Source organism: Heliangelus exortis, chromosome 1 (genome assembly GCF_036169615.1).
Source record: "Heliangelus exortis chromosome 1, bHelExo1.hap1, whole genome shotgun sequence".
NCBI lineage: Eukaryota > Metazoa > Chordata > Aves > Apodiformes > Trochilidae > Heliangelus > Heliangelus exortis.
Genome location: NC_092422.1, coordinates 28,564,284 through 28,582,681, shown reverse-complemented (window position 1 = coordinate 28,582,681; position 18,398 = coordinate 28,564,284). Strand labels below are relative to the sequence as shown.

Below are 18,398 nucleotides of genomic sequence, written 5' to 3'. Positions count from 1 at the left end.
GTGCCAGGATGTAAGGGCAGGAACCAGCTACAGAGCTGCTCCTTTCTGTGAGAATCTCCATAGGTAATTGGAAACCAGTTTTTAGACAGCTCTTTGTTAACTTGGGAAGTGTAATATAGCAAAGCAGAGAAAGCCTTGTATTTGCAAAAATGTACTCAGTAAAAACAATGTGTAGATTTGAATAAAAATAGACATGTTGCCTGCTAATACCCTGGGGGAGAAAATAACTGTTTTGGAATCTGTCAGTTATCTAGGAAAGGTTTCAAGCAAATTGCTTCCCTTGCTGTATGTTTGGGAGACTCCTTTGTGTATTTCTATAAGTTAAATGCCTAAGGTGGGAAGAATCCAGGATTGAAAAGTTTTCCTTTTGAGAAACACCTGCTGGTTTTCTGGTTTATTTTCTTAGGATACCAAAGAATTGACAGGAATATCATGTCCTGTATGACATTTTAGGGCAAGGGGATAGTACAGAGTAGGTAACTAACAGCCTAATGATCTATCACATAATAATTAACACATTTTTATTTTAGAGAACGTCTTCACACTTGTAAAGAAAAAACATAACTTGGTTATGATTTCCTTGTGCCGTTTCTATACAAAGTTTGAGATTAGGATTAATTAGATACCCTATTCATGTGAAGAGTGAAAAAGGGATTTTTTTAACTTGCTGTGTGCTGAATGCCAGGATTACAGCTTTAATGATTGCAGATGAGAGGATAACAAAGCATATTGAAAAAAAAAACATAAATGATGAGAATATGGAATCTAATAGTGTTCTTTAAAATGACTAGAGGTAGTACTAGGTAAAGAAATCAGAAGAGAGAGCAGTTGCCATTTTTATAGTAGTTTTCTTAAAAAACTAGATTTCAAAGTCTATTTTAAAACACCAAAATAAGGTTTCTGTGTTAATAACTACTTCAAGCTGCAGGGAAATATCAGTTCATTTTTAATGCATCCGTGGTTACAATTGAATCAGTTGACGTAAGTTTGAGTTCAGCTATTTTAGCTGCTTTTCCCATGACTAAATGACTTCAGTCCTGTGCTACTTAGCTGGTAACTGTTTTAACACGGGGTACAGACAAAAGCAAGTTTTAGAGCAAGCTATTTCTGTTGCTTTTGTTAATTTTTAGGCTAAGCAGCCATTCCATCTCATCTATTTTATGATCACTAGTCTGCAAATATGTAAGCTTTAGCCATGCTAGGCTATTTTACCCTTGCTATTAAAACTGGTTGAAATTTAATTATTATTATTCATGTTCAGCATTGATGACATCTACCCAAGTAAAAAGGACTCAGATTCAGGTGTTGGTAGTGATAATGGTGATAAACGCTTGTCAGCAACAGAGGTAAGTTGCCTGAATTTTATGTCCAGTTCCCCTTCCCTCTGCACCAATATTTTGACTGTATTTTAAGATGGGTAAGAAAGTAAAGTTCTTTTTAGCCATCAAAACTGTGCAACCACATCCTTGACATGAATCTTCTTCTAAGAAATGATTGAAACAAAGATGAAAGGAGATAAGAGGTTTTTTATTCTTTGGTGGTGGTGGTGGTGGTGGTTTTTTTGTCTGTGCACTTTCTGATGAGGTCTATGGGATACTTGCTCACAAATAGTTAACAACCTACCAATAGTGTGAATTGACATAATTTAGAGAAAAAGGAACAAACCAGAATCCAGGCTAGCTCTTTCCAATGAAGTAAATGTTTTAACAGATTATAGGTCTGGCCACCTCTCAGTTCTTTATCTGGATGGATTCTTTTATTTTTTATGGATGCAAGCAATGGCAGGGGAGGTTTAGGCTGGATATTAGGAAACATTTTTTTCTCTGAATGGGTTGTCAGACATTGGAATAGTCTGCCCAGGGCAGTGGTGGGGTCACCAACCCTGGTGGTATTTAAATGGTGTGTGGACCTGGTCCTTAGAGAGATGGTTTAGTGGTGAACTTGCAGTGTTGGTCAAAGGTTGGACTGGATGACCCTGAAGATCTCTTAGAACCAAAGACATTCTGTAATCTCTGATGGCTCTTTCTGCTTGGGAATTAACAGGAGACCCCTGTACCCAACCTTGGTGTTTTGTGTGGTGTCATGATTAAGGCAGTTTGCTGTAGTGCAGGAACTTCAGAAACTTTACAGATTTCAGTGCACTTCCATGCTCTGGCAGTTCAACACTGCTGGAAATAAACCATCAGGGTTTTTTCTGAGCTATGCTATCTGACTGAGCAAAAAGAAAGGGTTGCTTGCTGAGATCACTGTTGTCCTAAGCAGTTACAGCTGTCTTCCCTAGACCTTTTCTCTAAAGGCATTGCTCAGCTGAACAAGGCACGAAATCTAGGTGGAGTAATGATAATAAGTAAATAATTTGCAGTGTATTTTAGGAAGCTTGCTCATTAGTTTTGGGTCCATACACATAGAAAGGAGTACTTAGTGGAGTGAAAAATTTAGGTGCTTCTATCTGACTGGTTGGTAGGGTCATTACAGGGTCAGTTCTTCTGAACTGTACTCACCTTGGACATTTCAAGTGAAAGATACCGTGTGGTGTGGCTGTAAAATTGATCACAGCTACTTGAAGGCAAATTTTGCTTTAATGTAGTATACTCATGTACCTCATCTTTTTGGAACAGTGTGGCATTTTCATTCATTTTCCACATCCCTTTGGCCTTATTTTGTTATAGTTAAAATTCATTAGAACAACCAGGTACATGTTAAGATCCAGATGGTGTCCCTGCTGTGTTACCCTTAACAGTGACTCATGAGTACCAGCAAGAATGTATATAGAGATTCTTTCAGAATGCATCATCTAAATTCAGTGTTGGAATAATGTGAGGTATTTTTGACTCATATATATTGTTATCTTCTTGCCAACTGAATAAAGATAAAACTGTGGATAAAGGAAGGAGATGCAGTATTTTACCTATGAAAGAGCAATACTTTCATTTTACTGAAAGCTGGATTGGATAGTTTTTATTTCACAGAATCACAGAATCAGCCAGGTTGAAAAGGACATCTGAGATTGTGGCACTGAGTGCCATGTTCAGCCTCTTTTTAAAAACCTCCAGGGATGGAGAATCCACCACTTCCCTGGGCAGCCCATTCCAATGCCTGGATTTGGAATGGGACTGAATTTCATAGTATGCTGGCAGGAAACACCTGGAAAATCAATTTCAGAATTATGTAGGTCCTGAAAATGAAGCATAGCCTGTTCAAGCAGTGATTTTGTTTCCAGATAGAATGGTCTGTGGCTTTTTTTACACCAGCAATCCAAAATGTTTTCCTAAAAGCTATGTGTGTTACTCTGCTGAGAAACAAAATAATCTTATCTGTTACTATTGAGAAGTTGTAGTAATGCATATAGAAACATCTATTGTAAATTTTTAAAATCAGAACATGAATCTTTGAAATAGAACAACTGTATTTAATGCTTCAAAGTCACATGAGATACAACCTGAAAGAAAGAGAAGGAAATTCACTGTTATATTAGTTGTCTGAATGGATTTAAATTGTGTCTGTTTGGGTTTTTTAAGTTGTTGGATTGTCACTGTTTCAAGTCTAGAAGAATTAGTGAGTTTTGTGTTTAGAATATTAAGTGTGGCTTGTTTATTTTGTTTGACATACTAATTTAATTTTAAAATATTCTTCTTAAAAATATTGACAAATAGGAACAGTACTGCAGTGTTAATTCACTTACTTATAAAGTTTCGTCATTTTTATATAGCTTTATCAAGTCCCTAAATATTCTTATGATTTTTTTACTTTTTCAGCAGAATACATCCAATGAATTCATAGAGTTAATAACATACAGTTTAAGCACATACTTATATAAAATACAGTTATAAGCACATTTATGATGGTCAACTTTTACAGAGTGTGTTAAGTACATGGTATTTTTGGCAAGTAGGAATAACCACGTGTATATTTTATACAATTTTTTTTAGAGGAAAGCAGATTTGCTATCTCAGCTTCAGGATTTAAAAAAAACATTTTCCATATGGATATGAACCTCTAAAGGTAGCAAGAATGGCATAATTTTACTAGAAGCTGGTGGCTATGGAATTGACTAATTGGCTGTATGTAATAATCTTTGATAACATTGCACATCTTGTGTTCCAGTCATATCAGCCCAGACCAGATCATGGGCTGACCTGATAAACAGAGAAATACAATTGCTTTAAAAATATTCTTAGAATTCGGAGCAAATTATTATATCTGTATTACAGCAGTTATAATTACAAGATATATGTATGTGTATATATATATATATAGCCACAGAGTAGTGAGTTACAAGAAACACAGAGCATCTAAAGAATGAGCAGCATCACTGGGTTTGTTGGGAAATAGATTTGCAAAGCTCTTAGGGATTGTTTTAGTGGTAAGCTCTCTATCTCTGGAATGAAAGAGTATACTTGGCATCTCCTGGAAACTGTGTTTTTCATAGGATCAATTAGATTGAAAAGGGCCTTTCAGATTATCAAGTCCAACCATCAACTGACCACTACCAAGTCCACCAGTTAAGCCATGTCCCTAAGCACCACATCTCAGTATCTTTTAAAAACCTCCAGGGATGGTGACTCCACCACTTCCCTGGGCACCTTGTTCCAGTGCCTAACAACCCTTTTGGTGAAGAAATTTTTCATGATACCCAATCTAACACCTCCACCCCCCTCCCTCCTGACACAAATTGAGGCCATTCCATCTTGTTTTATTAGTTTTAATTTGGGGGAAGACACCAACCCCCACCTTGAGACAATGTCCTTTCAGGTAGTTGTAGAGAGCCATAACGTCTCTCCTGAGACTTCTCCAGACTAAACAACCTCAGCTGTTCCTTGTAAGTTTTCCAGACCCTCCACCAGCTTGGTTGCCCTATTTTGAATGTACTCCAGCAACTCAGTGTCCTCCTTGTAGTGGGGGGCCCTGAACTGAACACAGCAGTTTCTGTAGTAGAGGATGTATGCAGCATTGACAGGAAGCTGAACGTGAGCCAGCAGTGTGCCCAGGTAGCCAAGAAGGCCAATGGCATCCTGACCTGTACCAGGAACAGCGTGGCCAGCAGGTCCAGGGAAGGGATTCTGCCCCTGTACTCAGCCCTGGTGAGGCCTCACCTCGAGTCCTGTGTCCAGTTCTGGGCCCCTCAGTTCAGGAAGGAGATTGAAGTGCCTGGAGCAGGTCCAGAGGAGGGCAACCAGGCTGGTGAAGGGACTCGAGCACAGATCCTATGAGGAGAGGCTGAGGGAGCTGGGGCTGTTCAGCCTGGAGAAGAGGAGGCTCAAGGGAGACCTCATCACTCTCTACAACTCCCTGAAAGGAGGGGGTAGCCAGGGGGGGGTTGGTCTCTTTTCCCAGGCAACTCTCAGCAAGACAAGAGGGCACGGTCTCAAGTTGTGCCAGGGGAGGTTTAGGTTGGACATTAGAAAGAATTTCTTTCCTGAGAGGGTGATCAGGCATTGGAATGGGCTGCCCAGGGAAGTGGTGGATTCTCTGTCCCTGGAGATATTTAAAAAGAGACTGGATGTGGCACTCAGTGCCATGGGCTGGGAACTGCAGGGGTAGTGGATCAAGGGTTGGACTTGATGATCTCTGAGGTCCCTTCCAACCCAGCCAATTCTATGATTCTGTGATTACTGCAGCTTCCTACAGCAGGCTTTGCTCCTGTTTGATGCTCTGGTATTTTCTCCCACATTAGTTTGCCACTTGTTAGTGAGCACTCTTCTTAATACATATGTTTTCATTGGTCGTGATTTAAGCTGAGACAAGTGTTTCTCTTCTTTCTTGTCAGCCATCTGATGAAGATACTCTCAGTTTTAATCTTCCAATGTCGGACATTGTGGAAGAAGATCAGGTTGTAAAAGAAGATTCAGGTCACCATGCCAACTCAAGAAAAGGTTGGAATGTAAAAAAAGTGGAAGTTAGAACCAGGGAAATTCTGTCACTTATCCATAAGGATAAATTCAGTTTGCAAAAGTCACAACCCAACAAGCTTCAACCCTATACAAAAGCAGAGCCCATTTTTGTAGTTCAGTTTCACGCATATATACGGCTTTGTTATTCAAAGTCAGCATTTCCCCTGGGAAGACACATATCTATTCAGATTTTGAGAGAAAGTGTAATTCTATCAACTTTTTATTAAAGTAGCAGTTTTCTAAATTGTCTTCATCCTGATATGCAATGTTTCTCCAGGGTCTCCACATACTAATAATAAATGACAGGATGAACTCAGTGGGTTTCTTATAGAAACCACATAAATAGATCTGTCTTTTCCCAGTGTTATGTATTAGATTAAATGAATGTCACTTGAGATACTTATCAGAATTTAGTAAAATACTAAGTGATAGTAAAGCATCACATCCTACCTAGGGTGTTTGTTAGCACAATGGAGAGGATATGCCATAGGATCAGACCACTTCAAGCAGAGAAGAAAATAATTTCTGCCTCTTACCCCAGGAAGTAGTATTTGTAAGCAAGGGTTCTGCATAGGCTCTGAATCTTTTGGTTTGACTTCTGCTGAGAGTTTGAGTGGTTTTTCTGGCACAGTAACTCTGAAGTTGCATTAAACTGCAAGTCACTGGCTGAGACATCTGAATGTCCTAAAGTATTCTGTAGCTGTCCACTGGTCAGTACAAGATATATTTGGTGTTGTTCAAAAATTGCTCCATGAATGCCTGGTGTGGTGCTTCTGATCTACAAGTGTATGAGCCCAAGGCATTGATTTATTACAACTTTGAAATTAATTGGCACCACTCCTTAGCATGCAAAATTCTTAACTTGTTTGAGCTTTTTAATATGCTTTGAATTTCAATTGTGCTTTTTGTTTTTGGACTCTGTAATTTAATACACTTAGATTGCCCTGAGCAACAAACACTGAGAAGAACCAGAAATCATTCTTCTTTTTTTACCATTGTTACCAGTAGAATTCCATCAAGGATCTTCTCACTTGATCGTCAATGATAAGTCAAGAGAAACTGGAAACCAGTTTGATGACTCAGATACTCTTACTACTGAATTTATGAGTTACATTAAGGCAAGTTTGTGACAATATTAAATATGGGGGGGGGAGGGGGGAGAGGGTCTTTACTACTTCCATAAGCATAGAGCAAGCAAGAATGACAAAATGCAGACATTGTAATGAATAAGAGGTTTCTATTGATATTGTAATGAAAAATACAGAATACAAAAATGAACAGGTTTAAAATTATTGTAATTAACCTAGAATGTAAATTTTAGCCATAAGTCATTTGTCTAATATAAAGTTAACCTTTAATTATGTTTAAGGCTTTTTGGCAGATGCATTCTATACCATTTTGCTTTATATTTTGAATTGAACAATTTTTTCATTTTTTATATTAGTAAAATGCAAGACAACTTTCAGAGTTAGCTGTGGTGGCTAAAGTTATGAAATTATGTTGTAGTATTAAAACACAAGTATTTTAAGAAGTGGAAATTGGGACATCTTTCAAGAGGTCCTTTTACCTCTTACAAGATTTGGCAGCTTCCTTGATGGATTTTGGGAGCATACCCTAACTCTGTTAGGAACTTTGTAGCTGATAGGAAATTTCTTTTGAATAATTGTGTATTTATTTGTGTATATTACAAAACATATACGTGTCTTTATATGCTGAAATATGTAAGAAAACTCAAGTTAGCCACAATTTGAGACTTCAAGATTAATACCTATCAGTCTTTTTAAAATCTAAAAAAAAAAAAAAAAAAAAAAAAAAAAAAAAGTTCTGGGTGCCACTTTAGTTTCCTCAAGATGTTCATTGTTGAATACTGGTAGTCTGGATTGCTGGTTACATGTCATAAGTAGTTGCTAAATCCATTTTAAAGAGTTTTTATCTTTCTGTCATGATTAATGAATACTTGATTATCAGTCATGTGTTCTCTTCCTAGACTGAGGCTTCTTGTCAGGGAACTATCAAATGTGCTTTCTTTTTGAACTGTTTTTCATAATGAGTGTGTATTTAGACAAAAAAGCACAAAGGAACATTTTCTGTTTAAAGTTATATTTTCTCCACTTTTATTGTCATTTACAATTTTTTTTTTCTATTTGTAGCATTAGGTTTAGTGGAGTATATGTAGATATATTGTGAAAGCTGCAATCAAACTGAACTATGAATCATTAGTGATGGTTGTTGTGTAGTAACTTGTGAAATTAATTTGCTTTATTATAGCATGAGAATTGCCTAATGAATTTATAAATTAAGTGTAGTTAGTCTGAGCAGTTTTTAAACGATTCTTAGAGAAATGTTGAGGAAGTGAGATATTTTGCATGAGAATTTATTTTCTGGATACTTTTGCTGGGTCCCTTTTAATGCAGATATTTGAGAAATGGTAGCTTTTTTAGCATTCCTGTGAATGTGATGACAGTTTACAAGCCAGGAAGGATTAACTAATATGGATATTTTTAAACTAATTTTCTGATTCTGTGGAGATTCTTAAGGGAAGGAGAGAGGAATTGTATCAGTTCCATCTTCCATCCCTTGCAGGAAAAATATGCTGGGAAGTAAAAGTGGAAAGAGAAAAGATGGAGCTTTTCAGCCTTTTGGAAACAGACTTGTGGTTCCGCAAAAGTTCTCTTTATTTGAGCATCTTTTTTCTAGCAACAAAACTAGCAGATCACCCTGATCTAGTTGCAGAGGCTCTGAGGGGGCAGGCACAGAGGACTTATATTTAAACAAAGAGGAAAAAAAAACCCAAACAACACTTTCTTTTCATAGTTGCTGAAGACGTAGTTACCAGAAAACTTTATTTACATAGTTAAAACATATTTTATGTTAGTTTTTGTTATTTACAAATATGAATTCTGTAGTATTTAAAATAACAATAGTGTATTCTCTACAACTTGATCAATAGGAAGAATTATAGTTGTTAGAAGTTAAGGACCCTACAGGTTATCTTATCTTGCTGGTTTTTTGTGACTTCTGTCTGATTTCTAGGTAGCTAAAATGTTAACAAATGATGGTAGATTTCCTGGGTACAAATTTTCAGCAAGTTCATGCATTTGAGGTGAATGAAATAGGCAAAAGGGGATCAAATACTTTCATCCTCCACTGACAAAGGAATACACACATCTCAAAGCCGAGTATACGTTATATTATCTGTATACTTTGTATTTCCAGTCCTTTTTCTTTTTACTTCATCACAGATTTTTAAGTAGTTAATGTTATGACAGTGGAGATCAGCAGGTGGTGACTGAACAGGCAGGAGTTCAGAGGATTGGAGAAAACTGGGTTTGTTCAGCCTCGAATAGAGGAGGCTTAGGAAGGATCTGGTCACGATGTTCCTGTACTTAAAGGGAGGCTACAAAGAAGATGGAGACTCCCTGTTTAAAAGGAATCACATGGACAAGGGGCAGTGGGCTCAGGTTGCTCCTGAGGAAGATTGAACACAAGAGGAAAATTTTTCACTATAAGGACAGTCAGACATTGGAATGGTCTCCCAGGGGAAGTGCTGGATTCCCCCACTTAGGAAAGTTGTAAGTCTCAGCTTGACGGGGTGCTGGGACATCTCACATAAGCAATAATACTAGAAGGATATGGACCAAATGATCCTTGAGGTGCCTTCCAACCTGACATTCTGTGATTCTGTGGTACATCTATTTTATTCTTAGGATTTTTAACTCAGGGCATTTTCCTTCTTGTTCAGATTTCTGAGATTTTTCTTTATATTTAGTCATGTACTACAGTACCTTTTAGGACAGAGTGGAGGGGTCTTCTAAAATTAAAATCTGGTTAACCAAACCAAACACAAAACCGGGACAACTTGCAGTGCAAAGGAAGAGCTTAAGGTTGGAGGATTTTGTAATTTCTCAAAAGTTAGTCCCATATTATATACTTTTATTTATCTTATTTATTATGCCCAGAGACTGAGGGTCACCTTGGAGAATAAGTGCTGCATTTTTGTCATGTTATGATATACACCCTTCTTACAGGAAAAATCACATTTCATTCCAGTAAGGAAAAGACAAAGAAAAAAGAATAGCTTCATTCATTCTACAGGGGAATGAGCCATCCTTGGGGAATATTTAGAGAGGCTGGTGCATTCTTCAGAGACACATCTGGCAGAATTGGGTAGCTTTTATTGGTACTGGGTGATGCAGCTGATGTGCCAAACACATGACACAAAAGAGGATAAGCCTCCCTGTTTTCTGCTTTTCATTCTCTACTGGTACAAATGCACACCAGTTCAGAGAGCTTCTGTCTGTACTGGTAGCTTTAATGTTCCTGCCTCTCTGAGATGAAAGAGAAAAGAAAATTGCAAAGCACCAAATGGTCAGATTTCCTAAAGAAGTAACAATTCACTGTTATAGGTAGGACAGTGGGGGCTCTAATTTATGCCTAAATGGAATCCAAAATAACTGTCTGACTGTAGTGAATTGTCAGGTTTTGTTCTGATTTGCTTTTAAAAATAGTTATTCATGGCTGTTAAAATTGTGAAGTAGGAGTCCTGTCATGAAGTACTTCATTGCTCATGTTTGTGTATTTGGAATTTGCTTGCTTTGTAAACAAATCTATCTTTGGGAGGAGAGCAAATGAGATGAGGGTTCTGGTTGTGCTTTTCTGTACCGTTTTTGCATACATCAGAAAGGCACAAATGAAATCTGGAACATAAGAATTCTCATGCTGCTTGACTTTGTTTTTAGAGTAAAAGGAGGGTAAGAGCTGTTGACCTCAATAAAATCTGAACAGTGAATAGATCTTGTAATTAGTATCTTAAAAAGGGGTAGAATGAGGAGTGGAGCAGAAGTGTTGGATTGCTTGAACTACCCAACTAAACTGTTACATAAATCAGGTCAGTGCTCAGTCTGAAAGCAAAATTTATCTGCCTGCTTTCTTGTGAAGTTCAGCTCTCAATATCACTTTGTCCACTTACAGAGCAGAGCAGCAGAGTGTGATGAACTATTGAGAATAGAAGAGGACACACAATGGCAAACAGACGAACTGTAAGTATTTTTTATGCCTCTATAAATAATTAGCCATGTCATTTAGTTAGATTGACCAGAATGGGCATTTTTTTATCAGTTAATAATTTTGTAGACTTGGAGGCATGACAGAAGTGCATGGCCTTGCACTTTGTGTGTACTTAATGTTTAATGCATTACTGCAGAGTAGAGCAGATCTTACATAGCAAATAATTAATGCTGTAATGCTGTACAAGCAATAATGATATAATTTATTTTTTTTACCTCTATAGAATACAAGCTTTTCAATTAGGTATTTTGATATTTAGTCTGTTAACAGTAATGGTAGAAAAAAGATTTTATAGAAACTTGTAAAATCTAAATTTAAAAAATTGGAAAAAAGTCCCTTGGTCTTATTTCTTCTGTCATAATTTTAACCCTGAAACAATCACTTATACAGAGACATAAATTGAAGAGCAGAGCAAGTGAATATCAGTTGCTGTGGAGGGTGTATGAGATGAGATTTAGCATGACAGTCTACTGTGAAGCTGTCACTATTCTGAGCAGAAATTGAAGAAAAGACAGAATAAGTACTTTCTGAAAAAGCCTTATTGGCAGAACAGGCAATTTTTAGAAACCGTTGTTTTTCTAAACTGCAAGAATAATTACAAATATTGAAGAGCAAAAGAAAACATTCTGGCCCATGAAAAGATAGTTGTATTTAGTATTTGTGTTAAAAAAATGTATGGGATCAGTGCAGTTAATGAGTAAAATATTGATAAATATGTTTTCAATTTTAGAAATCAGTTTTACTGAGATGCTAGAAGATGTAGTTCACATTGTTTTATGTATATATTTATTGGGTTAGGGAGCTTTGTTAAGGACAAAGTGCTGAAGAATTTGTTTTAGAGGAAACTGCCTATAAATTCAGCACTTTCTACTGCACACAGAGGCTGGTTTGTTTTTTTTTTTCCCTCTTATAGTATTTGCATGCCACTTGGAAGATACAGCTCACATAGTGAAATTCAGACAATCCTTTATAACTGCTGTTGTAACTCTTTTCTGAATGTTTTGTCTTCTGTTATAGAATAAATTTATCAGAAGAGCAAACTATTGATATAGCAATGATAGAACAACTAAGAGAAGCAGTAGATTTGTTACAAGATCCCAACAGGTATGCTTACAATAGCTGGTGTCTTAATATCGTGTTTAAAATTTTTGTGAATGGCTTTGGTGTGGTGTTCTTTAAATGCAAAGTTCTCTGGAGTTGTGAGGAGCTTTGTTAGCCTACTGATGTTTTTCAGAAACTTAAGAAGGCAACTTGCATTGTCTCTCTGTGTATCTAGGCAGAAAATTAGGAAGGATTTCAGATTTAAAAGAAACCTAAATTTGGAGATGGATGTATCTCTTAACCATTTATCTTATGTACGCTGTTGTGACTTTCTGGAGTTTTCTCAAGGGTAGTCACATTTCTTCTAGCAACTACAAACTCTACTTACTAATACTTGGTGTGTTTTGTGGGGATTGGACAAAATCTTCCAGCCCAGCTTTATCCCACTTCAGTGGTTTTACAATTTAAGTGCCTGTTTCAAGTGACCAGTCAGATGCAATGACTCTGGATATGTGAAGAAACAAAGGAATAAATATTTAAAAGAAAAGAAATGTTTGTCTTATTGAAAAGGACTGACAAAAGTGGTATAGGTAGCTCTGTCCAGATGCTTGCTATTGCTTTTCTTTGTGTAACCACCTTCAGAAATGGATTACAGAAATGGATTAATTTCAAAAATAGGTAACTGGTTTTTATTCATTATTTCTATAAGGTAGCTGGTTTAGAGCTTAATTTGTCTGAAGACTGGGAACATGCTTGTTGCTTCCAGCCTAAAGTATCCTAGTTTTTCCTTCTTACCTTGGCTAGGTCACTATAGCCTTGTGGTTCTGAGACTACATTGTTCTTTAGTTCAACTGTGTATTTTGATACCACTGGCCAACCCTTGTGCTTTCTAGGACAGAAATGCAAATGCCCTCCTGTTGGTACTTCTAGACAGACAATTATCTGGCTTTATCTTGAATCACATAAGGAGTATTTTGAATTCTTCAATCATAGACTAATACTTGAATCACAAGTAATTTTGCTTAAGAAAAAGTCATACAAATTAGTTCATAGTTCCCATGAGACAGAGTATCATTGCTTCTTCACCTCATATGAGCCTTATTACTTCGTAGAAGAAGTGTTAAAATAAAAAAAGGGAAAAGTCTGGTTTGGAAAAAAGCTCCATTAAAAAATACCCAGTTGTTAAACTTAGGAATTATGTAATTTTGTTTTTTGTCAAATATTGCTCCAGTAGTTCCTACCTACTTAGGTTTTCTTAAGAAATCAAAAATAGTAATAAAATGCAGAAAATTAAGCTGTTTCTCCAAGTATATTGTTAGTAACAGCATAATAAATTTGAAATGTGTCTTTTAAAACTGGCTAATCATGTCAAGTATGTTTGTGTTTTTCTACTGTTCTGGGTTTTTTTACATAGTGTTTTTTATATTTTTTGTGACTTCTCTTCCTTTTTCTAACCTTAAAATATGAGCATTTATTTTTAATTTACTAAGCTCTACATGAGCCTTTCAATGTTTCCTCCTGTATGTTAACATACAGAGGTATCCATCAAGGTACACTTGGGTGCCTAATACTTGCCTAATGATACTGTTGACTTTCAATCCTCTGGATTATGGGTTGCTTTTTTAATTACTGGATTACATGGGAGTTCATCATATGCATGCATTATATGGAACAGTGTGAGAAAATGTCAGTTTCTACACCGAATAGTTTTTGTGTCTTTATCCAGATCCAAAAAAGAATTTAAAAGTGTCCATTCTATGAGGTGCGTTTCATTCAGTTTAAGTTGCAAAAAAGCCTTCGTGTGCTTTTAACTTAAACCTAGAGCATGCCAAAAATTATAACTTCCCCCACGGAGGTTTCCTTTGTGCATCTGTATAACTATAATCACATAGTCAGGGTAACCTAGTTGAAATAAGTAACTCTAGCCAGAACTATACTTATCTCACAGTGGAGGCTCTTTAGAAGTTAGAGAAACAGCTGTAGGGGCTGGAACAGTCAGTGGTGCTGACACCTGACGTGCACTGGCAAGAGTTCAGTGTAGACCATACCAATCAGAGCTATTTTTGCTAACAGATATGGCTCTTAAGCTTTTAAAAGGCTTCTCCAGTTACTGTTGTCCCAGTGTTCTTTCTGCAGAGTTTCAAATCTACGTGCCACATGTGCACACAAGCAGCGTTTTACTTCTGGAAAGGAAAAATATTTTAGACTCAAGCTTTTTCAGTATTTTCAGTTGTTTGCATATCAGATTCCAGCACTTCCTTTCCCGTATTCATGCTTTCAGATCATTGTTCTAAATTTATTGTTACACTGGTTTGTTTACACCCACTGTGAATTAAATTTGGATCTCTTCAGCACGCTGTGGCTTCTGTTTGAACACAGGGGGCTAGAAGCTGGATATAGAAGTCTGCAGTCTTGTAGATAATGGCATTGTTATTGGTAGTAAACAGGATGTTTTGTTTTGATGCAACCATTGCTCAGGGTGACATTTTGCAGAAGGCATTAATGTTGCTTTGACTGAGCTGATGATAGTGAAACATCAGGAAGCATTTCAAAGAAAGTTGAGGTAGTACTGAGCAGGTTAGGACCATGACTGTAAAATTATTTCTTATATCCATTTGTTTGAATTTAAATACTGAATAGAATGGTTGGTTACCCAAGCTATACCCCAGTGCAATGTTTTTATTTCAAACCTTGCAGATTAAGCATGGATATTTCAGAGAGCAGTGGTGTGAATCTGTATCCCATGGAACCCGCAACAGCTTTAGAATTTCAGGAGTCTACAGTAAAGTGTGTTTATCTACCTTTCTTAGAAAACAGTAATGCATTTGTTAGATTAATCACAATCAAGTTTCTACACAGTGAATTACATGTTTGTATTTGTTTATCTTTATACATAGTGGTCAAATACAGATGGAGATGTCTTCCCTTGGTCAGGTACGTTGAGTATATTATTACAAAATATTGGGGGGGAACATGACAGGAAATGAGCCAATAATTTATTCAATTATTAATTTACCAAGTAGGGAAGGGAAGGATTTAATAGGCTGAAAGACAAAACTAGATCTTCTTTAGCATCTTTATGGAACTGGGATTTTTTGGGGTGTTTTCTGTTTGTTGTTTTGTTTTGTTTTGGGTTTTTTGTATTTGTATATAAAAGATTTTCCTCTGTGAATCAGTTATTTTTTCATCTTTTCATTCTTTTTTCCCCTTGTGCATCTTTCAGCTAAGTGTACTTAGTCTGTCATCCCTGGTGCAGGAACATTCATTCAGGATAGCCCAAAAATATTTTGTAAATGAAAAATTTCCCAAAACACTGTCAATATAGCTAGAGAGACTATATAAGCATGATTTGGAGTTCTGCTGTGTAATAAATGCTGCTTATTTGATCTCTCTCCTGACTGGTGAAGTGGTTTTCTTTGAGGTACTTTGTTTAGATTTACATTATCTACCTGATAGCACTGGAACTGCAAGTATTTATAATCTGCTTACTTTGTTCATTTTTCATCACAGTAGTAGTAAGAAATACTTCTGAGATGGAAAATTTTGCAAAAAAAGGTAGAGTTCTGTTTCCAGTGCTACACAGTCAAAAGAGTTGTTTCTCTTACAGAGAGAAAATGCTGAAGAGGAACTAGAATTTCAGAGGAGGAGGGAGCTGATTATGGAGAAAGCAAAGCCTGAAGTGAGAACTTGTGAACAGGGTGAAAAATGGTCATTGAGTCAGGTATGGAGGTGTCTAGATGCAAGAAGTGTGGAAGCATTTGGAATAGATCATTGCATTCTATCAATTTGTGTGTTAATAGTGGGTTTAAGCCCACTGGAGTTTCTTTTACCTTTTTTGCCTTAGCTTGACTCTCAAACTTTGGCTGTAAATGTGAAGTTAATTAAGACATACCCAATATATTGAAATTAATAGATGTTTTTTTATTCCAATAAACATTATAATAACTGCTTTCCCCTGGAAAACATAAGAGACCTCAAAGTTAGATCTTAATTGAAATGAAACACCCGATTCTTTTTCCCCCACACCTCAGATACTCTTGCAATACAAGCTGCTAAGTTTTTCTGAACAGCAGTATTTTTAATGTGTCTATTATTACAAACAGACTAAATACAGGATTTTGTGTGCATTGCAGTGATCCATAAGTGAAGAACTGTGAAAAAATCTACTTAATTTATTTGGTGCTTATATTAATACTGCATAACTTGCTTGTATAGGGATTTTTGTGACTGCTCTTACTAGAAGATTCTGAAAAAAAAAATTACAAATTGTTTAACAGATAATGCAAATTCACTGTCAAAATGTATGTAGTCTCTGTATTTTGATGAACTGTTAAACAAGGACACTGCTGATTCATTTTTAAGAACCTTTTAAAAATAAGAAATGAATCTTCCTAAACACTTGTAGAGGGCCTCATCTCCACTGTGATATGCAGCTGAAAGCAGTAGGCATGTTCCATGAAATGGAAACCCATCTTGCAGGAGCAAGTTTTTAACAATGCTACATTCTGTGTAGTACAGTAAGCACTTGTGTTACTACTTGTGTTACTGAATTAATTCAGTTTAGCATAAATTCAGAATTCTGACTAGTAGCCTGTATGTTGTGCAAGAGATGAGACCTGCAAGGTGGGCACAACCAGCAGGTCTGTCACAGGAACGTGAGCCCTGAGCACAGGAGCACTCAAGTGTGCAAGTCCCCAGAGAGAACAGGCTGGGATCAGATGAGTGAGATTTCTTTCTGGTTATTGTTGGTAATACAGTGGTTGAGGGAATATTATGGAAGATTTCTAAAGCTGAATTATCTTATTTTTTTTTAAGCTTGAAAAGTAACCAAGAAAGGTCATGAAGTAAAATGAGTGTAATTTTCCTTCCCACCTTGCTAGCTTTTGGAAAGCTCAGTAGCTGTTGAGACCAAGTGATGGTTTTTTATTTTTGTTTCATTTTTTTAATCCATTAAAAGCATTGGCCCCAAGGAAATTATTTTCAATTGAATTATAATTTGTTTTCACTTATTCCAGCTGTGTTCCTGTTGACTGAGTTATGACTGATGCAGAATTAATGAATGTATTTCCTATTAATTAACGTGATTTACATGTTCCAAATTTAACTATAGCAGAAGCAATAGCAAGAGGTATGTTATATTGGATTTGTAAAGTGAATCACTTGTGGAATATTGTATCTTCAAATTTGTATTAAATTATATTTACGTATTAAACTCGTGGTGATAGTTGAATTACAAAATCTGTGACAAAAAATTGAATACTGCTTTTGAACCAATAAATTTTAAACCCTTTAAATGCAGCTATAATCACTTATGAGTAAAACTAATAAATAGATGACAAATCTGTGTAAGTAATTTCCACAAGATTTAAATTTAAAAAAAAATGTTGTTTGACTAGCAATAAAAAATTATTAATGAAAATTAATTATTTCAATGAAAGGAAAAAAATTCTTAAGTGCTGATATATATGAGCGTTATGAGTAAAATAGCCTGTTTGTATTACTAATGTAGGTGCTAAAATGTTGTGCTTTTTTGTTGTGTTTCTGTTTTTTTCTTTCCAAACATGCAGAATGATATAATTGTTTGGAATACAAGTGGGCAAACGTCTCACAATGAGGTAAGATGCTGGTGCCATTTGTCTCTTGCATGTTTTATATGAACAGTTCATAAACCAAATGAAGTGTGATTTGGGTATCACAGCAAATACAATTGAGCTTATCACTAATGACTATGTGGTCTGTTTGGCCTGTGGTTTATTTTTGTCATCTTCAGGATTTGCTGGGGTATAAAAATACACTTTCTGATAAGCTTGTTCATGAGTTATGTAGATCAGTATAAAACATATACATTTTTTACCTTTTGTTTGTTCTGCCACAGTTTCATTTTTTGAGTCTCCCTTGTTCCACAAGAGTTTCCAGTGATGTCACTGCAATTGCTTTTTGCACGGTTGTGTCATTTCCTTGATTACTTTTCAGAGAGAAGTCTGATTTTATTGATCCTATTGCCCTCACAGTGTAAATCTCAGCAGAAGGTCAAAAAGGGAAACTGTAGGGAGCTCCTTATGGAGATTTTTTTCCCTTCATTTTTTCTATGGAAAAACAGGGCTTGTCCCTGTGCATTGCCCTGTGAGAATCTTGCAAAATCATCCTCATCCAGCATTCCTTCCTCATCCAGGAAGGAATCACTTTGTCAATAGGATTCCCACGAAGGGGTTTGGTTATAGGACTCCTCCTCTGTAATTCAGTGTTGCATACAAAGTATCATGTGGAATGGTAATGAATTCTCTGAAAGAGAGAGTGTCTTTCCTTTATTTTTCTAAATGTATAATGCCTTTTCCAGAAAAGAAATGGGATAGAATAAAATAATTACCTTAGGTTTGAGTCTACATGTCGTGATCAGAT

The 18,398-nt window shown here is 36.3% G+C and overlaps 1 protein-coding gene across 9 annotated transcripts in view; it reads left to right on the top strand.

Annotated features, from left to right (window-relative positions):
* The window catches only part of LRCH1 (leucine rich repeats and calponin homology domain containing 1), a 125,022-nt gene that overhangs the window by 72,894 nt on the left and 33,730 nt on the right, over nt 1-18,398 (top strand). For 5 of the 9 annotated variants that reach the window (XR_011725025.1, XR_011725023.1, XR_011725024.1 and 2 more), the window contains exons 7-15: nt 1,262-1,346; nt 5,768-5,873; nt 6,897-7,009; nt 10,863-10,930; nt 11,976-12,062; nt 14,697-14,786; nt 14,897-14,933; nt 15,607-15,720; nt 17,567-17,614. Coding sequence is in view for 3 of the 9 variants with exons in the window: in XM_071739460.1 (XP_071595561.1) it covers nt 1,262-1,346; nt 5,768-5,873; nt 6,897-7,009; nt 10,863-10,930; nt 11,976-12,062; nt 14,697-14,786; nt 14,897-14,933; nt 15,607-15,720; nt 17,567-17,614 (748 nt within the window). In the remaining 6 variants the exon portion in view is untranslated. The remainder of the gene's footprint in view (nt 1-1,261; nt 1,347-5,767; nt 5,874-6,896; nt 7,010-10,862; nt 10,931-11,975; nt 12,063-14,696; nt 14,787-14,896; nt 14,934-15,606; nt 15,721-17,566; nt 17,615-18,398) is intronic. The other 4 variants (XR_011725021.1, XM_071739493.1, XR_011725017.1 and 1 more) reach the window with 3 other exon arrangements.